Raw genomic sequence first — 18,402 nt, 5'->3', positions numbered from 1 at the left:
CCATTTTTGAACTGTATATGGAAATGCCTAAAAGAACGACCCTATACAGTTTGGTTGACATAGCTGTAGTAGTTTTTGAGATATGTACAAAAAAGTTAGTAGGGGGTGGGGCCACGCCCACTTTTCCAAAAAAATTACGTCCAAATATGCCCCTCCCTAATGCGATCCTTTGCGCTAAATTTCATTTTAATATCTTTATTTATGGCTTAGTTATGACACTTTATAGGTTTTCGGTTTCCGCCATTTTTTAGGCGTGGCAGTATGTCGATTTTGCCCATCTTCGAACTTAACCTTCTTATGGAGCCAAGAAATACTTGTACCAATTTTCATCATGATATCTCAATTTTTACTCAAGTTACAGCTTGCACGGACGGACGGACAGACAGACATCCGAATTTCAACCCTACTCGTCACCCTGATCACTTTGGTATATATAACCCTGTATCTGACTCTTTTAGTTTTAGGACTTACAAACAACCGTTATGTGAACAAATCTATAATATTCTTTTTAGCAACTTTGTTGCGAGAGTATAAAAAGACACTTTGTCACAAGACRCTTGTACACTCTAAGAAGTAATTCGTATTTCCAGTACTTCTTGTATGCTCGATTTCTTCAAAAAGCGCGAAAATTAYATAATCGAGAAGAAATAAATTTAGATTTAAAGAAACCACTACTTTTACAAAGAAATGGACTCTAACTAAAAGTTTGTATGGGTAGGAAGCGTGCAAGTAGACGATCAATAACAGTTGCCCAATAGACAAGTCATCAACAAAAGGAGCTTAGTTTAGGTCAATTTAGGTTAAATGGTCGATCCCAATAGGGATCTTTACTTGGACATTTTATTATGTAACGCCGGTTCGTTGCGATACCTGGAACTTCTTTAAAACGTCTATGTACTATATTCTAAGAAAGATTCTTAATCGACAAAGCGCTTTGAGGATTTCMAGACTTGACAGTAATTCCATTTAAYAATACATACATATACAAAGCCTTGCTAGTATGACGTAACCAGAAATTAAGTTCAGTTTTTGTTTTCAATAAACGACTCTATTATTTTTAGAGCTCCGTTACTTATTTGTTATTATTAACACTTATGAGTCRACCAAGTCCTAAAAAGTACAAAACATCCAAAGAAATAACGTTTCGTCGTGGYAAATAAGGCATACTTTTGCATACTTATTCACTAGACAAGTGACAGCTCATCTCTGCGCTGTCAGCACGTCATATGAGACGCCAGCCAAGCGGCTTGGACCCTCACTTCAGGGTACAGTATAATTACATTTTTATCATAATATTCAAGATATCTATGGCAGTTTGACAGTGTTGACGATTTGACTGACTGCCGTCGCCACTGTGTTTAGTTATATGCAAACAAGAATTGAATTTTATGAGCAAAAAATTATGCATACATTTTTACATTTGTAGCTAAAGCTCATTCTGCTGAACTTGTCTCATTTTGTGGCTCATTAAAATTGCTCGCAGGAACCGAATGTGCAGCGCACAAATGTCAAGGCGCACTCGGGCAGACTAGAAGCGACTAACTTGTATTTGTTTTTATTTTGTATGTGTACAAAAGCACTTGAATTCGCAAATGCGAGCATAGAGGCCAGTCCGCATTRCATCCATGCATATTTCACTTGGCAAATATGCAGATCTTCCTGCTGTGGCGGCGGAGACAGCCGAGTTGCAGGCACTGCTAATTTTAGACGCACTGCTACTTTGTAGGCGTGTGTATGTGGTATAACTAAGAAGGTATACGTTTACCACTGCCAATAGCACTGACGTGTGCTCGTGGAGACTGACGGTTGGGCTTTTGGGCGGTTGGCGGATGGCGGCTGGTGGGTACTATCGCACAGGCAAGCTGCAATAAATCTCAGTCAAGTCGGCAGGCAGATATAAAACGGGAATGTTTGCAGAGATTATATTTTCACTTGAAATATAAACAGAAAGTGCTGAGTTAGTGCTGTCATATACAGTGTGGTTCATGTACATTGGACTATAGGATTTCCTTTGTAAAAAAACAAAAAAAAATATTTATGTTTTTGATTTAATCGAAGAAAAAACGATTACTTCGGCTATATTGAATGCTGGGGGTACTAATACCCTTATAGCATAAAATAGCATAATAAAATCGTTATTCCTATCGGTCAGTTTGAATGGTAGCTACATACCACAKTAATCAAATCTGAACAACTTCTTCGGAGGGTGCACCACTGCCTTAGATAATAACCTATGCCAGCTTTCGTTAAAATATCTTGTCAAAAAAAAAAAGTTTTCCATACAAAAACTCGGATTGGATYGGTCAGTTTATACGACAGCTATATGCTATAATCGTCCAATATCGGCTGTTCCAACATACTTCTGAGCAGCTTCTTAGGGARAAAAAGGCGTATGCACAATATCAGRACGATATCTCAAAAACCGAGCTTGAAATTTGAAACTTCAAAACCCAATAATTCTAAAGTGACCTCGAAGTCATGCCCTCGCCATAAAACAGGTACTATGTCACCACTTTATCAAAAATTATATGTTTCCTGACCGTTTTTGATTACACTAGTTTACAGTCATTGCTTTTCATTGGGAGCGTTTTGAAAGTGGCGGCTCTCAAACCTACCATACAACTCTGAAGACACGCCTTCTCACTTCGGATCGCCTGCAAACGGATTTTCTTTGGCTACCCAGAGGATACTTGGTCTAAAACCSGAAGAAGAAGTYTACAGTCATTTTGCGAAGAGGCTGCTTCTGGAAAACTTTTGGTTGCTAAAGCCAAACATTTTTGAACTTATATCCATAATTAGGATGCCTCAAATATCCCACAGACCACTTAACACATCAGTCGGAAGTTTTTCCTTCAGATTTGCTGAGTAGTGTTRTCAGATTAGGCGCTTAAGTAGTCGGTGAAATGAAAATTTATAAAAAAATAGGTTTCCTGAAAAAAAAATGTAAATTTCGATCAAAACTTTTTCATTTCGCTGCCGGAAAATATAATATTTACTTTCTGACGGAACATAGTACAGAATATAATATGGTTAGGAAGCATTTTATGAACCATCCTGTGCACTTAAGTACAAGTGGACACACGCCCTATACACAAGATCTCGGTGCATCTTGGAATGATTGTGCATTAAATAGATGAACTCACACACACATGCACATACACAAATACATATACACAACGCATTTCAACTTAAATGCATTGTGTTGATGGTGGCTTTTACAATTATGAGTATAAACTTCTTGTTTGCTTGTTTAACGCTTATTGTGTGTATTATTGCAACAAATTTGTTTGTCTAGAAACGCAAGAAATGTGGCAAGGCCTTTACTCGCTTGTAGTGATGGACGCGCTCTACTATACATACATATGTATGTGACGTGCGAAAAAATTTTTCTGCTTAATGRTGCATGGTGTCGATGAGAAATGGTGAGGAACAAAAACATGTTCGAATGAAATAAATAAATACACAAATACAAATGCATAAGTATAGAATATGTCTAAATATCTAAGGAAACGTTCGAACTTTCTGGGAATGTGCAGAGTTTAAAAGTGCATTTATTTTAAAAACTATACATCAATCTTTATTTATTTATTTATTTATTTTTTTGAGAATGCATTTAAATATTCTGGCCGGATTTTACTTTCTTTAGACTATTTCTATAATAAATKTCTATAGTTGTATTAGCAGCATAAATTTATTCCACAGACTATTGTGGAATGCGGCTGTGGAGGAAGTTTTTGTTCAAGCGTAAATTCCAATCGAGTTTTCAATGAATTCGTGCATTCTGCACGAACTTCTTAACATAATCAAGACTGTATATTTAAGGTGAAACAGTTGGAATGGAATTGGTGTTCTTACAAAATAATATTATTCACCTTTACATTGTTCACTAGCAAAACATTGTCTCAACATATTGTTAGCAACCATCTGTCAGTAAAGTTTCTTACTGAAAGAAGGAGTCTTGATTAGTTTCTAACCAGAACATGAAATCACAGTAAAATCTTTAGGAACGGTATGATATATCACATGACTTTGATGGTCAATCGACCAGCGAGAAATTATCTGCTCACCAAARTGCTCTCCAATAAGTCTATTGATTGCTGCGATGTGTGGGAAGTGACSTCGTCTTGTTGAAATCAAATATTGCCGAGATCACGAGCTTCAACTTTAGGCATCAAATAGTCGATTATTATGGCGCGTTACCGGTCGCCATTGACGATTACGTTATCACCGGCCTTCATTTTTGAAGGAATATGCACCGATGATTCCACCGGTCAATACACCACATCAAACCTCTTCAAYCTCTTCAGGTTTCTCCTCCTCACAAATGTGACAATTTCGATTGTTTAAATACCCAGTGAGCCAGAAATGGACCTCCTTGCTGAACACGATTTGGCTCGAAAACGTCGGATCTTCTTGCAACTTTTCATGAACCCATAGTGCTAGTCACTTAGGAAGGTCGAGCGGCTACAGTTCATACACAAGCTGTCCTTTGTATGCTTCAATTCATGATCACGACACAAAATGCGCCAAGTCGGTCTATACGTCAGCCAGAGTTGCTGCAAGTGGCGCTGAATCGATTCTCCACAGTCTTCGTGTACACTCTCGGCTACGGCTGCTACTTGTATATTTTCTTCGTTGCGTGCTGGATGCTGGTCTATTCCTTCGAATATTATCCAATAATGAATGCTGGGCCGCAAGATGGTTGATGGCTCAGTAATCCTATAATGTTGACCATAAATTGAGCGATGCGCGCGAAACACATTCTTTACAGAACATTACTTCTCTTAATAAAGATGTGGTGCGATTATCGCGGAAATTAACTGTTATTAAAGATAAGTATTTGCTAAAAAAAAAACTCAGGGTTTAAAATATGGAATGTATAGGAGTCCTTTGAAAAAAGCTACAAATCAATCTGCGATCACTGGCAAAGTGAATTTTAAAGTTCTATTTGAAATAAACGTAATTCGATATCGTTTTCAAAAATTCGGAAGGTATTGTCAGTCCCGAGAGAGCATTTTTACCACTACAAATCATTACCATCAAATTAATTAGAATTTGAATTCATTATACTGATTATTCTGTTCATTATTATCTCAAATGCAATGTTCACTGGAATCGGAATACGTTTGAACTGAAATGACAAATCGTTAGAACTCAAAAGAATTCATAGAATCACGCATTCTGCCCCTTGTATTCGAAAGGTGCGTCGCAATCAGCCGGGTTCCATTACACAGTCCATTATACGACAGATCCAACTTTGAGACGCAAATAATGCGGTGGCATACCAAGCCTCTTCAAAGAATTTAGAAATTCCACCGGATAATTTACGACGTCGTCTTCATTGTCAAGACGATCGATCGATTTGTATGAGCGCAAGTCTCCCGGAATTTGACTTTGAATCTTCCAGTTTAAGTCAACAACAACGGTATTTTTGGCAGCTMACATTGCGCRTGCACTTAAGGAATCGTAGTTACGATAATTTGGCCAATGTCCGAWCATTCGYGATTAGTTCATCTTTCGTGAATTGATAAATKGGGGATGGAATTGATATCAAATCACCGGAAGTATCAACCGCAATTGACCCATTTCCAATTTTTAGCRAARACGATGTAAAATKTCTTCGGCAATGTCAATTTTTTGATTGATTTGAAGGCTGATATGTCGAAATGATTATCGCAAAAAGTGTACAAACTTCATCTGCATTGCATTGCAGTCATTAACATGTTCCAGCAATTGTAATTGCTGGCTTACTTCTTCAAAACTTCCACACACCGTACCATTCACAGTACGCAAYGACTCAAATGAAGTTGAACCGCGTACWTTAATCAATAGSAACCGAAAGTATAAACAATCGTCGTTTTYCGGGTGGATTTTSTAAATTCGTCCTAATGAATTAGTTGATAACACACCTGGATGTWCAYCTACTGGTTGYCCTTGCTTTCTGCGTAACTATTTCTTCGGCGATGCATTCTATGTATAATATMAAGGCATTGCCGAATAGAGCAAGTTCTCGCAAACGGTTTACTGATGAAAGTTAAGAAAAAACTCGTAAATGTTAATTTTGTTGCTGACAAGGTCYGTTAACCATATTKGTTTTCACCACTTCGTATAATACTGGATCKTTYTCTGCATCATGAATTCCCGCTGAAATGAGTTCATCAATTTRATCTGGTGTAACCACCATCCACCATCCAAASAAGAATGTGTACGTGCRGAAAACYTCTCTTTTGCCYCTCTRCAGAGTACATCTAGCATCTAACGTTGCTTCAARATAAAGTCCATCRAACATCGTAACTGTTRTTTGAAAAGTCGTGCTGTGACATCGTGACGATCGCTTGCTGATTGACCGCGATGCATAATTCCGCACGTATGTCATCGTATCTTGGGAGTATTTCATGCCTTGCCTAGCCTGGGCTGCCATACGTTGATGGCAAAAAGATCGCCGACCGATATTGGGCGACCTCTTCGTGGCTTCGTAACAAATTTCACTGAGCAATTGATCACTTTGTGTGAAACACACATACAGTTTTCACTGAATAATTTTCAACATTTTTTCTTTTGAATAGCCGGACAAAAAAAGTAAACGACCGAAAATGAACGATTCAAAAATTTACAAATCAAAATATTGAAAACCAAAACAAACAATAATTGAAAATGTTTATGGAAGAAAAAGTTACTTTTTGGAATTTTCGAAATTTCCCACTTTTCTAAATGAAAATTTTAAGGATTTTTTATTTCCAAACCTTCCCCGATCCACAACGAACAACCTCTGCAAATTTCATCAGGATTGTTGCAGCCGTTYTTTTAGCGCTACTAACAAAGAAACATTCATTCGTTTGTATGGGAAAAAGAAAAGAGCTGTTTTTAGGGGTTTTCCGGCAATTATTCGAATAAAAACTATCCTTGAACCTCAACGAACATTTAGAAAAAATAATTGGCCAAATTGGTTCAGGCGTTGTTGAGTTATGCGCTTAGCAACACATTTTGCGATTCATTTTTGTATATAAGATGTATAATTTTTGCTTTGCGTTTTGTTGTATATGCGTATGTGTTTTTTATGTTTGCTTATTCAAAGTATACATTTGCCACAATTGAGGGATGTGACCAACCTGACATCATGACATTTTAAAGTTATAATACTAATGAAAATAATTATTTTGTTTCATTTCAGGTTTTGCTGTAAATTCGCCAATCATTTTACGAAAGAAATAATACTTGTGATTAAATTATTTTAAGTTTCAAAAGAAAAAAAATAAAATTGTTATGAAATATAAAAAATATTGCATGCAATAAAAATGTAACTCCGACTAAATTTCTTCAAAATATAACATTGAGCATGAACATTATCGAAAATTGTTGTAATAAAGTTTAAAATAAAAAATGTCATGCGATATAAAAAATATCGTGAAATATAAAAAATATCGCATACAATACCGACTGCAACAAACTGAAATTATATAATAATAATAACAATAAAAGTGAACATAATCGAAAGTTGTTACAGATAAGCWGCACATGTCGGTGGGATGCAGCGAGCAACTTGCAGGCAGTCAAACTTTTTTCTAAAGTTTTTTTTTAAATTTTTTGTGGCGCGCTGTCTTGTTATGTCGATACAAAATAGAAATAGCGAAATATGTAGAGTAAAGCACAAATCAGGCGCGAGAAAATGGGAAAATAAGCTGCGAGCTACAACAACATACCAACAATTGCAACAACATACAACAAAAAATATGTTAAATGCATATGAGTACATGTGCTAATGTATGTATGCATGTATGTATGTATGTACATGTGTTTGTATATGTATATGTGTGCATCTCAATCGAAAGATCATTGCTTGAGGCACACTTTCTCAGCGATTATGCAAATCGGCGCGGWTGCAAGTGCCCGCCATCATTTGTTGCAGCGTCAACGCGCAGGCAATAAAAGCAGCTGATTGTCATCATACACACATATACATATGTATATAGGTATATGCATAATTGTACATACATATGTACGCACATAACAATAGAAAAGTCAATCGAAAGCGTCAAGACAACGCGCCTCTTTATCGCTGTGATTGCTGCCGTTATTGCAGCTGCAGCGGCGCATCCGCTRCCCACAACCCAATTATTTGCCTCGCTACTCCCGAACTTTTGACATTTTTTGTTTTTGTATTTTTTACACATTTTCTACAACATTTTTTTTTTTTTTTATGTGTCTCATTTGCCTCTTGTTCCTATTTTTAGTGCTTTCTCGAGTGTGAGCGTCGCAGAGTAAAGTGAAAAAAAAAATAATAATAATAATAATTGTGAAATGCAAATGAAATGAGCTTTTMCTCTTTGTCGCCATTGTCGATCGAATTGGGTCTTAAGTGTGCCACTTTGTGCCTATTTTAGTGCTGCCAGTGCTGGCGCGTGAGTGGCAAGCGGGAGGCGTGCACCGGTCAACTCGTCATCGGCATCATTGCAACTTGTATTAAGCGACGATTCAAATTGTCGTTGATTTTTCTACACTTAATTCTACTTCTTCCAAGTTTCGTGTTCGGCAAGAAAACCGCCACATTTGTGGAAGTCRTTGAGAGAATTTCAAGAATTTCCCAAAATCTAAGTGGCAACCACATGCTTAAGTGTTGCTGAGTGTGTTGTAAGTGCAGAAAAGCTAGCAAACAGCGGCAGCCGGAAAAAACATACTTGAGTTGTGTGSTGTTGTTACTTAACGGGAATCGTGAAAACAGTCAAGAGTGGTTTTTGAGAAAAATCTTCAAGCAATAATAAAAAAAAAAATTATCAAACATAAAAAATAAAGCAAATATAAAAAAATTGAACGAAGTATCAGCAGCTAACGGCGAGACAATAATAACAACAACAAAATTCGTGGCAACAATTTGTACACGTTTGGCACGATGGAGGGCGGCTACGTGAATGAAGGTGAGTGCTAAAGCCAATACCTACACTTATACTCCAATCAATATATATCAATATATGCAAATTTTAACGGTATTAKTTATTACATATCGTCARCTAAAATGCAAAACAACTTATCATTAAAAATATGAAAATCAGATATAATAACCAAYATATTAACCAATATGTAACCATTTTATAACCAAAACTCAAATTTTATTTCAATATTAGGGGTTTCTATTATATCGTTTTTCCTTCGCCAGTAAACTTATGCAAAGTGGCGTTACGTTATTTTACATTTTAGGTGATGATATGGACTCCAAAAATTCATTAAAATGGAAAAAAATATTATTTTTTTATAAAATTTTATAAAATATTTTTTTTTCGCATGACAGTTTTTATTTAGCTCAAATAATGTTTTTGTTAATATATTTGGAAAATATCTTAATTTTTCGTCGACCGTTTTCATAGAAGAGTAGGCGGTTTCTTTGTTGAATTGCTGCCTTCGAGTAAGCATTAAAATATTTTTGCTTTTTTTTCGACTAAAAAACCCTCATTTGAGAACTCATCCCCTGACACATTATCAGTTCTATGTAGGGGCTTAAGGCTAATTCATTCCCCAAAAGATAATAATCATGAAATAAATGTGATTGAAGACAATATCAACCGTCCGCAACTTATGTGCTATGATTATTTTCATAGTCTGACAAATTCTATTGCAAAATTTCTACTGTGAGCTTTTCAAGAATAAAACGTTCACGTTGTTTTCTCGATTTGTGCCATCATATGTACACAAAGAGAGTATAAAATATCCACAAAAGCAAGCCCAGTCCCTAAATCACTTTTTCATTTTAGTTGGTTACTTACTGTCTAAGATTTTACCTCAACCATCCCCATCATTATCWCCCATTATTTAATTTAGATTCGCCTGAAACCAACTACGCTTTAATTTTTCTTTACCCTTCTGTCAGATTCAAGCTTGAAATTGCTTTTCTCTGACGAAACGACTAATCTTTCCAGACTTTACCTGTATAATCCAGTTTTCCGACTTGTCTACCGCAAAATTTTCTTATCAAGACATAAATTAATGTTAGAACCAATACTACTTTTTACTAAACTGATGGTTTGATAAATCCAATTTTATACTCAAAAAGTGAGTAACATAAGAAATACTTCCAGAAAGCTCCTGAAGTAGTGATTTAAGTAAGAATTTCGAAAACAAGTTTTATGTGAAAAAGGAGCTTAAATTTTTGGTAATTTCTTACTCCATTTATAAATTCTGACTTTAAGGCGGAGGATATAAATATAATAATAATTATCTCATAAAAGAAGTTTAGTCTCCCAGACATTCTCATTTCTATGTTGGTTGGTTGCTTGCAAAGAGAAACCTTGGAGCGACACACTTAACCTACGTGCACACGAASACTTTTGCCGCTTAAAATGGTTTTTGTAGGCGACACTCCGCGACGAGAATGACTTGGAAAAATGAAGTGCCGCTCGTACTCGGGTGTCACAGCTCACTGCTAAGATATTTGGCAATTATTTTCATTTAAAATTCTTATTGCAGGAAAATGTAGAAAACTGTCCGATTAAGTTTTTGGACTCGAACCAAAGAACATTTGGCGATAATAAACGACAAAAGAGTCCTCGTCTGGACGYAGTCTGAAACGCACGACGTAACCAATCAAATTCTATTCAACAACTGAGTTCTGATTTTTTCAATCCAATCTGTCTTATATCTTTTACGTTATAACTTTKCTATTTGTGGAAGATATCCTCAATGTTCACGCTTAATATTGYATGGTCCATTTTACTAAGTAATTATTTTTCTAACGTCAGGAAAAAATGTCTCTATATAAAAATTTCCTCTATATACCGTAAGAATGAGAGAACGTGAGAACATATTTTGGATTTCGCACATTTTTGGCTTAAATCTGGATCAAGGCAAATTAAAAGTTGCAAAAATAAATAAATTTTGTTTGCAACTTTTTGGTTTATGTTTGTTGTAAAAGAGAAAATTAAATTAGAAATTAATAGTTTTCGTAAATTTATTTGTCTGACAGACTTTTGCCGTATAAAAATTTAGTCTAATTTTTTGCCCAAATGAACTGCACTCGCAACGAAATATTTGATCATAACGTCCTTGAGAATAACTGAACTAACCTAAACAAAATATTACCAGTTCTTACTAACATACCAACATTTCAAATCTGAAAACTGACATTGTTGGATAGATTCATCAAAGTTTTTGAGAATCAATGAGCTTTTGACAACTTTTTTTGATTGATTCGGTAGTCCGGGAACGCATTCGTAATTTAGTGGAAATTATCAGTATCATCATTATTCGATTATAAGCTATATAATCTTTTTGATTTCGTTTTATTATTACAAGCCACATTTATGTCTGCGTAGTCRCATGAGTGATAAAATCAACAGCTACGGCACCTCAAAACTACTTCCAACTAAAAAGTAGATACAACCAACTGACACTACTTGTATATGAAAATTGTTTGATAGCTAATTATTTACTAGTTATATACTATATTTCATTTATTTCATCTAAAACCCAAAAYTGATTCAAAAATTTTCAAGATCAATTCTTAAATTTGTATTTGCGACCAAAGAAATAAGATCAATCAATCATTTATGACTCGCGTTGAGCACATTAAAGACTAGAGGAAATTACACTCAAAGAAATGAATTCTTATTTTTATGCCACTCGCAAAATTCGTGCATCGCCTTTTGATATGTTGCAACTTAAGTGGGCGCATAAAGCATACGGCAGCCGTCACTTAGTCCATGGAATGCAAATTTTTTTCTCGATGTTCTTAGATTTTGCATTCGTTTGCTTTGCTCACCAGACGACGCCTCTTGGCACCTCTGCTGCCAATGCTCATTATGTCATGATCATGTTTATTGTTGTCTGCGTCATCGCCATTGTTTGTTTGTTTACAAGGCAAAGCCTAACCAAACTGAATACCCATCTGTCCGCCCAAGCAACTTTTCATTCATTGCTGGCGACTGAGCGTACATTCGTTCCACTCTGCAGGCTGTCGCGGTGCCTTATGCGGCCAGAGCAGAATATGTACATATACTTCTACAAAAGTGAATACAAATGTATGTATGTATGTGTGCGTAAGTTTTAATGTTCTCTGCATTTATGTTTCGAAAAATACGAAATTAGTGAAATAAGAATGCAATTTCGACTTTGAAATGGTTTTTGCTCATGTGTGTGCCTGTGCCTCCTGCTTTTAGCTTACATTTGCCTATTTATTTTTAAGCAACAAACATAGAATTATAAATCGCTTAACCACACGCACCATCCCGATGTGAATCCCATTGGTACGAGGCGAAAGACAGCAGCTTGCTGTCGTCGAAGAAAGTCTACAACATTTGGCACCTGTGTTTCAGGCTCTTGCAGGTCCACAGGCATATGTACATACAAACAACAATAAGTGTGTACATGACTACATACATTCTTTCGCTACACTAATGCACACATTTGTTGTTGTAATGCAGCAAATTGTTCATAAGTTGTTAAGCTCTTGTATTTCTTGTCAAGCCTGTTGTTGCTAATCAGTAGTTGCTGTTGTTGCGTTGTCGCCGTTTGTTCTTTCGGTGCCATGTCGAAGACAGATGAGCATTTATCCATCATTACACAAGCGGTTGAAGAAAACAATTATTTTCTTAATGTGAGCAATATTTATTTTTAAAGTGCACGCAAGAAAGACACACATAATTTTATTGCATTTTAGCGTGATTATTATTTGGTTTATTTTTAGTTGTRTATTCACTAAATGCAGAGGTGAAGACATCTCTATCCGTTGACATCTTGAACATTTTAAAATATTTTTGTTTGAAAGTATAAAGAAAAGAAATGTTTTTATTAAGACCAAAGTGTTAAAAATGGATTCGTCAGAACAAGTTTGTCTCCTAACAAATGTCACTGGAGTTTATTCGTAATTCCGACTGTTCTCTCCTCAGATGATATTAGAGTGTATGCCACAAATATGCATAGAGAAGTTGTGGAAAAGTTCTTATAATGCGAAGTTTCGCTCAGAAAGGACTGTAGAAGATGCCATTTATGAAAGTAAAGTAAGTTCGAAATAAAATGAAGTGTAGAATAGATCTCTGCACACAAATCTGTATTTAAGCGTAGTTCTAGTTATGAGTATATTATAATAATAGTTTCTGAAGTTGAAAACTCGATAAGAAAGGGAAACAAATTTTAACTCTGAGCACTTGGTTCTAGAGAGCAAATACCTAAAATCAGTTAGAGTGGTCTAGATACACCTTTGGTTACCAACTTCACTAACAACAATTACAAAAAAAAATTACAATTCTAAATCATTTTTTTTTTTTTGCTAGTAAATTATTTTATAAAAGTAAAAATGTAGCATCATTAAAAAAGGTTTCGTCTTGACTTGATAAAAATTTGCAAAAAAAAAAAATAATAATAATAATACCTTATGAAATAAAATTGTTTTCAGTTCCAGCAGGCTCACTAATCAATACTAATCCATTTTCGGAAAAACAGCTGTTAATTGTTTATAAAATAATCTAAATAATGCTTTCGATAACAGAGATCACCAGTTTAAAAAACAACCTTATGAAAGAAACGCATTTGACATTTTAACTTATACTTATAGATTTTAAGGAAATGAAAAAAAAAAATTTACTTTATAATTTTCTAAGGTTAACTCTTAGGAAAGATATATCGATTTCTTGAAAATTCTGATTACCTCTAATCCCTGCAACCACGTTTGTGTGGAGGCAAGTTACTCACTAAGTTTCATTTCTAAGAGTTAAGGAAGTCGGGTAGAAAAAGTTGGAGTGTGAAACATGTGCTGTAGATGATAAAACCTTAGAGTATAATTATTTATTACCTAAAGCAGAATTACTTGTTAGGACCGAATTATTTTCGGTATATACTAAATTGCAGTTTCTATTTAAGAGGCTTAGTCTATTCCTTTATCATTATATTATTATGACTAAAAAATAGTAATTTGTTCAGAAATTTAATATTCTTAATTGAATCTTTAAATTCTAAGTCGTCCTCCCCAAAACACTTGTCATAACGTTTTTTCCAATCCTCGAAACAGTAGTTAAAGTCAATTTCCGATATAGCCTTCAATGCGCGTAGCGATTCACGTTTAATGTCTTCAATTGACTAAAAAAAAGTTTTCCTCCGAGCGATCGTGTGAGTTTGCTCAGTCGAATACGCTATTGGTTGAAAATTTGGCGAAAAACTCTGGAAGAATCAATTTAGTTTGCGAAGATAATGTGACATTTGGCATATGTGTCACTGTCATGTCACTGACAGCCATCGACGAATGGTTTCTCGCGCGAACTTTAAATTAAAAGGATTTACTAATTTTTGCCCACAGTAGTATGTATATATTATACTATATAGCGGATACTGGCTAACTGTTGTGGTATAAAATTAGATAGACAGATTAGTGCCTTCAGCCGAAAGCCTTTGATGCTAGCGCTGCGTACTTTAGTTTATTTAATAATTTGTTTATTATGTAAGCTTTAATAAAAAAAAAAAGGATTAGTGCCTTATCATTCTTTGTTCTTCCGTAGTCTATTAATCTCATTTTTTCTATCGTCAGAAGCTACTTAAGATATTATGAAYGTCCAGTAGAGGTGGGAAAATCCCTGAATGACAGAAGGTACAATACAAATATTTAATATGCTAGTGGGATCCCAAAGAGTATTCAATAAATCAGTAATCCTTGATCATTGCGTAAAGTTAGACATCTTTCATTGCTCAAAACTTCATTTATATTAGTTGTCGATATATACAAATACGGGCATTCAACGTTAACGCTCCTGTAAATTATAGTGGATAACTGGTTCTCATTAATCATCTATAGAGATTACATCAGTAGTATTATCRTTTATTTTATTTTTGAATTCTTATATATCTTCATCAACGTAAAATTAACTGTATCAGTTAGTTGCATGCAATTATGTGTCATGATTATTTCAATAATAATTATTATCATCAATTTAAAGRTATAGTAATACTAAATACTAATTTTACTAACCCACATAAAATTTGCTTATTTTCCATGCCTGTACATTTACTAACATTTGTATTTCTTCAWTGCAACTCTGCATAGAAGATTCCGATGCAATAATGGGAGTGGAGAGTCCAGGTAATTAAAGTCATCAGAATTTTTGTTTKTTATAAGAAAACCAAACAATTTTTATTCAAAGGATATTTTTGATATTTAACTACATACATTATTAAAAAAATTTTAGAAAGAAATAATATAAAAAGCCTAAGATCTTCTTATAGGAGGAATTTGTTTTTAATTTGATACTTCTCCATTTACTCGTATTTCGATTAGTTTTTGAAAAAATCATAAGCCCTGAGGAATTCGCGGATTTATGTTATACCATTATACACTTAAATTCATAGTTCAATTTCTATTAATTTTTAGAAATCTATTAGCGACCAGATTTTTTTTCAATATTTATGATATGTTAGCTCTGCGCCATCGGTTTAGATTACCAGAGTCCTGTCCTAAAGCAATGAAGCAATTTTCTGAACTTTTATGGATGGAGAGAGAGAGTGATAGAGAGAAAGAGAGAATCCTCTCAATTAGGAAACTATCTTGGTGCAATGCGRCTACAAAAGTTTAGTTATTGACTAGAGCATGATTTGGTCATTCATWGTTTAGAGAATCAAAACGAAAAAAGAAGAAGGAATAGAGAAACAATACTAGAAAAGAAACAGGAAGACTTTTGACTACCGAAATTTCCGTATAATTCTTTATCGTTTTGAGAGATTATCTATTTTTTTTTGGAAAAAAGCCGCAGCCTTCCGTTGTCTCCATATATCGRATAACATATCCCCTGATGAACATACATAGCGAAACATATTGCAAAAATGACAAACACATCTCTTTTCATACACTTTTTTTTTATATAACTTAAGCTATTTACAATTTTTCCATATCCCAACAACATCCTCCACAGAGTTCCCATACAAAAGCGCACCTTAAAGCTCACTCCTAGCGCTCAAACTCGTAAATTACCCCAGTTGACAGCTATAAAATCTAATGACCTGTCAAACAAGAAAACAAGAATCGCTTAATTTTCTTCTGTGGATCGTATGAATTTCATTCAAAGCGCCAAACACTATACGAGTRTTATCTGTCAGTGCCACTCTGCCTGGTGACACAGGCGTTGCCGTAGACATTGTCTGCCAACTCGCTGAATCTCAATTTTTTCCTTAACTCAAATATCAGCATCAACTTACAAKAGAAAACCACAACAGAAAAAGTCTGGAAAACACCGTAACTTTTGTATTGTTGGGCACGTGGCATGCCACACTACACCTTCAACGCCCACTGACTGTCTCGGGCAGCGCGCTTTGTTGCGACTACAATTGCTTTCGAATGCAATGAATGCGCCTTGGGCGGTCGATTTTACGGTGTAGTTCACATTTTATCAACGCACCTCTCGCCCCCACTGGAGGTGACACAAGTAGGTAAGCCACCACAAAAACTTCTGAACTCCATTGTTTATAATTCTGTAGTTCTGATATTCAATTGTTCTAGAGGCAGACGGAAAGGTTCCCATAACATCAATATGCTTTTTTTTATTATTATTTTCTAATTCATTTTACTATTTTCTATTTAATGTCTTGATATTTGTGTTTTATTAAATTTGTCTGTCTGCTGAGTGGTYATGTAAGTTGTGGGTTGGGTTCATTGCATTAATAATGCTATTTATTTCATTTTCAAGGGCTTGTTGTAAATTAAAAGTTCAATTTATATGCTTTTTATGAGTAGCCGAAGAGTTTATTAAAACTTTATTGTAGGAGGAAGTTGGAAAAATTMTAAAAGCAATAACAGTTTAATAATTTATTTATGTACAAGTAGATATGTATTCCATAAATTAGTCTGAGAATATTTTATAAAACCAAGCATTATTATTACACAATTGGAAATAATACAATTTGAGTGGAGAGTGCTGTGATATGAGCCAAGGCAATTCAATTTGGTCGAAACACAAATTTAGGTTCYCATTTTGAAGAGTTTTTTTTACACCTAATTAACTTCTAGATCAGTTTTCCAACACTCTTTCGTTTYTAATCAAATGTGTCGAAATGCACTTATATATTAATGATTATTTTCTATCTTTACCTTGAGTTTTCGGTAAACTTTAGTTACCTGACCACCCCGAGAATTACTAGGTAGGATAAATAAGAGTTTACTTATTCCAATTCCAAAAATCGGCTTAAAAACTTTCGTGAGCTAATCAATCCGCTGGAATATCCCCGTTATAGTCTAACAGKATTGCGAGAGTTGTGATTAAATAACTAGTGGATATATTCTCACTATTAAGCTTGACTTTCCCAAGCGAAATCGGCATGAGAACCGACTATTTTATGCCCGAAATTTAAATTTTTGATCTCAGCATCAGTCAATGGATGTATTGAGGAAACCCTTCGGTGATCATATGATTTCAAGTTTTGGTCCGGTCGATTGGCCACCAAGATCATGCGATATTACACCGTTAGATTTTTTCCGGTGATGGATATGTAAAGTCTAAAGTCTATGCGGACATTCCCGCTTCGATTCAGGTCTTGGAGTGAAATATTACAGGTGTCATTCGCCAGTTACCATAAAAAATTTGAGGCGCTGCCGTTGCCAACATTTGAAAAATAAAATAAATAATTAAGGAAGGGCTAAGTTCTGTCTCTTATACACATCTAGATGTGTATAAGAGACAGTTTTTAGAGTCTATACGGACAATCAATCACTTCAGGTCTTGGAGTGAAATATTACAGGTGTCATTCGCCAGTTACCATAAAAAATTTGAGGCGCTGCTGTTGCCAACATTTGAAAAAAAATAAAATAAAAAATTAACCAAAGAAGAATGAAAACGAATATTCTTTTGAATAATAATAAACATTCTAAACATTAAATTTCAAGTTTTTGTGTTTTTTTCTTTTTCTTTAAAAAAAAGTAGGGAACCTCGAAATGGATTAGCCTTTATAATGAATGTTTTAATTTTGATATTTGAATTTGTTATTGCATAAAATTTCGAGTTTTAAAAATTTAACAAAAATCCAAAAACACGAACAATTRAATGTGTAATTTTTCGGAAAGTGAACCGAGGTAGTAAAAGTTCCAGAAAAATTAACTTAACCTTCAGATAAATACAAACACATCACAGATGGTTAATACTCCCCTGGAATTTAAGAGCATCAGCTGTTCATTGACGTCACTTTAGCAATAGTAGGGCGTGCTCATTACATTAACCGTGCTCACTCAATCACCTAGCTTGTATTAACACTCCGACAGTGGTGGCGTTAGTCGTTTACCTCTAACCGCAACTCATTCATAGCAATTCAGTTAACTTTTTATAATGACAATAAAAAGCTGTGTACACCCGCAGCTGATATTAAGTATTGAAGCTGTAATGTATTTATGAACATTGCATTGTAATTATATTATTAACTACAAGCATTTATGTTGTCATATTATTATAA

At 34.7% G+C, this 18,402-nt stretch overlaps 1 protein-coding gene across 3 annotated transcripts in view; it reads left to right on the top strand.

The window, feature by feature from the left end:
• Positions 1 to 18,402, top strand: part of LOC108967620 (aminopeptidase N) — a 150,454-nt gene that overhangs the window by 46,651 nt on the left and 85,401 nt on the right. For 2 of the 3 annotated variants that reach the window (XM_018931166.1, XM_018931169.1), the window contains exon 2: positions 8,232 to 8,912. In XM_018931166.1, the coding sequence (XP_018786711.1) occupies positions 8,888 to 8,912 (25 nt within the window). In that variant the 5' untranslated portion in view covers positions 8,232 to 8,887. Of the gene's footprint in view, positions 1 to 7,171; positions 7,218 to 8,231; positions 8,913 to 18,402 lie in introns of all 3 variants that reach the window. The other variant, XM_018931168.1, reaches the window with a different exon arrangement.

Source organism: Bactrocera latifrons, unplaced genomic scaffold (assembly GCF_001853355.1).
Source record: "Bactrocera latifrons isolate USDA-ARS-PBARC rearing strain unplaced genomic scaffold, ASM185335v1 scaffold_192, whole genome shotgun sequence".
NCBI classification, from domain to species: domain Eukaryota; kingdom Metazoa; phylum Arthropoda; class Insecta; order Diptera; family Tephritidae; genus Bactrocera; species Bactrocera latifrons.
The sequence above is the reverse complement of the archived record's forward strand: the minus strand, read 5'-3'. Positions and strand labels throughout refer to the sequence as shown.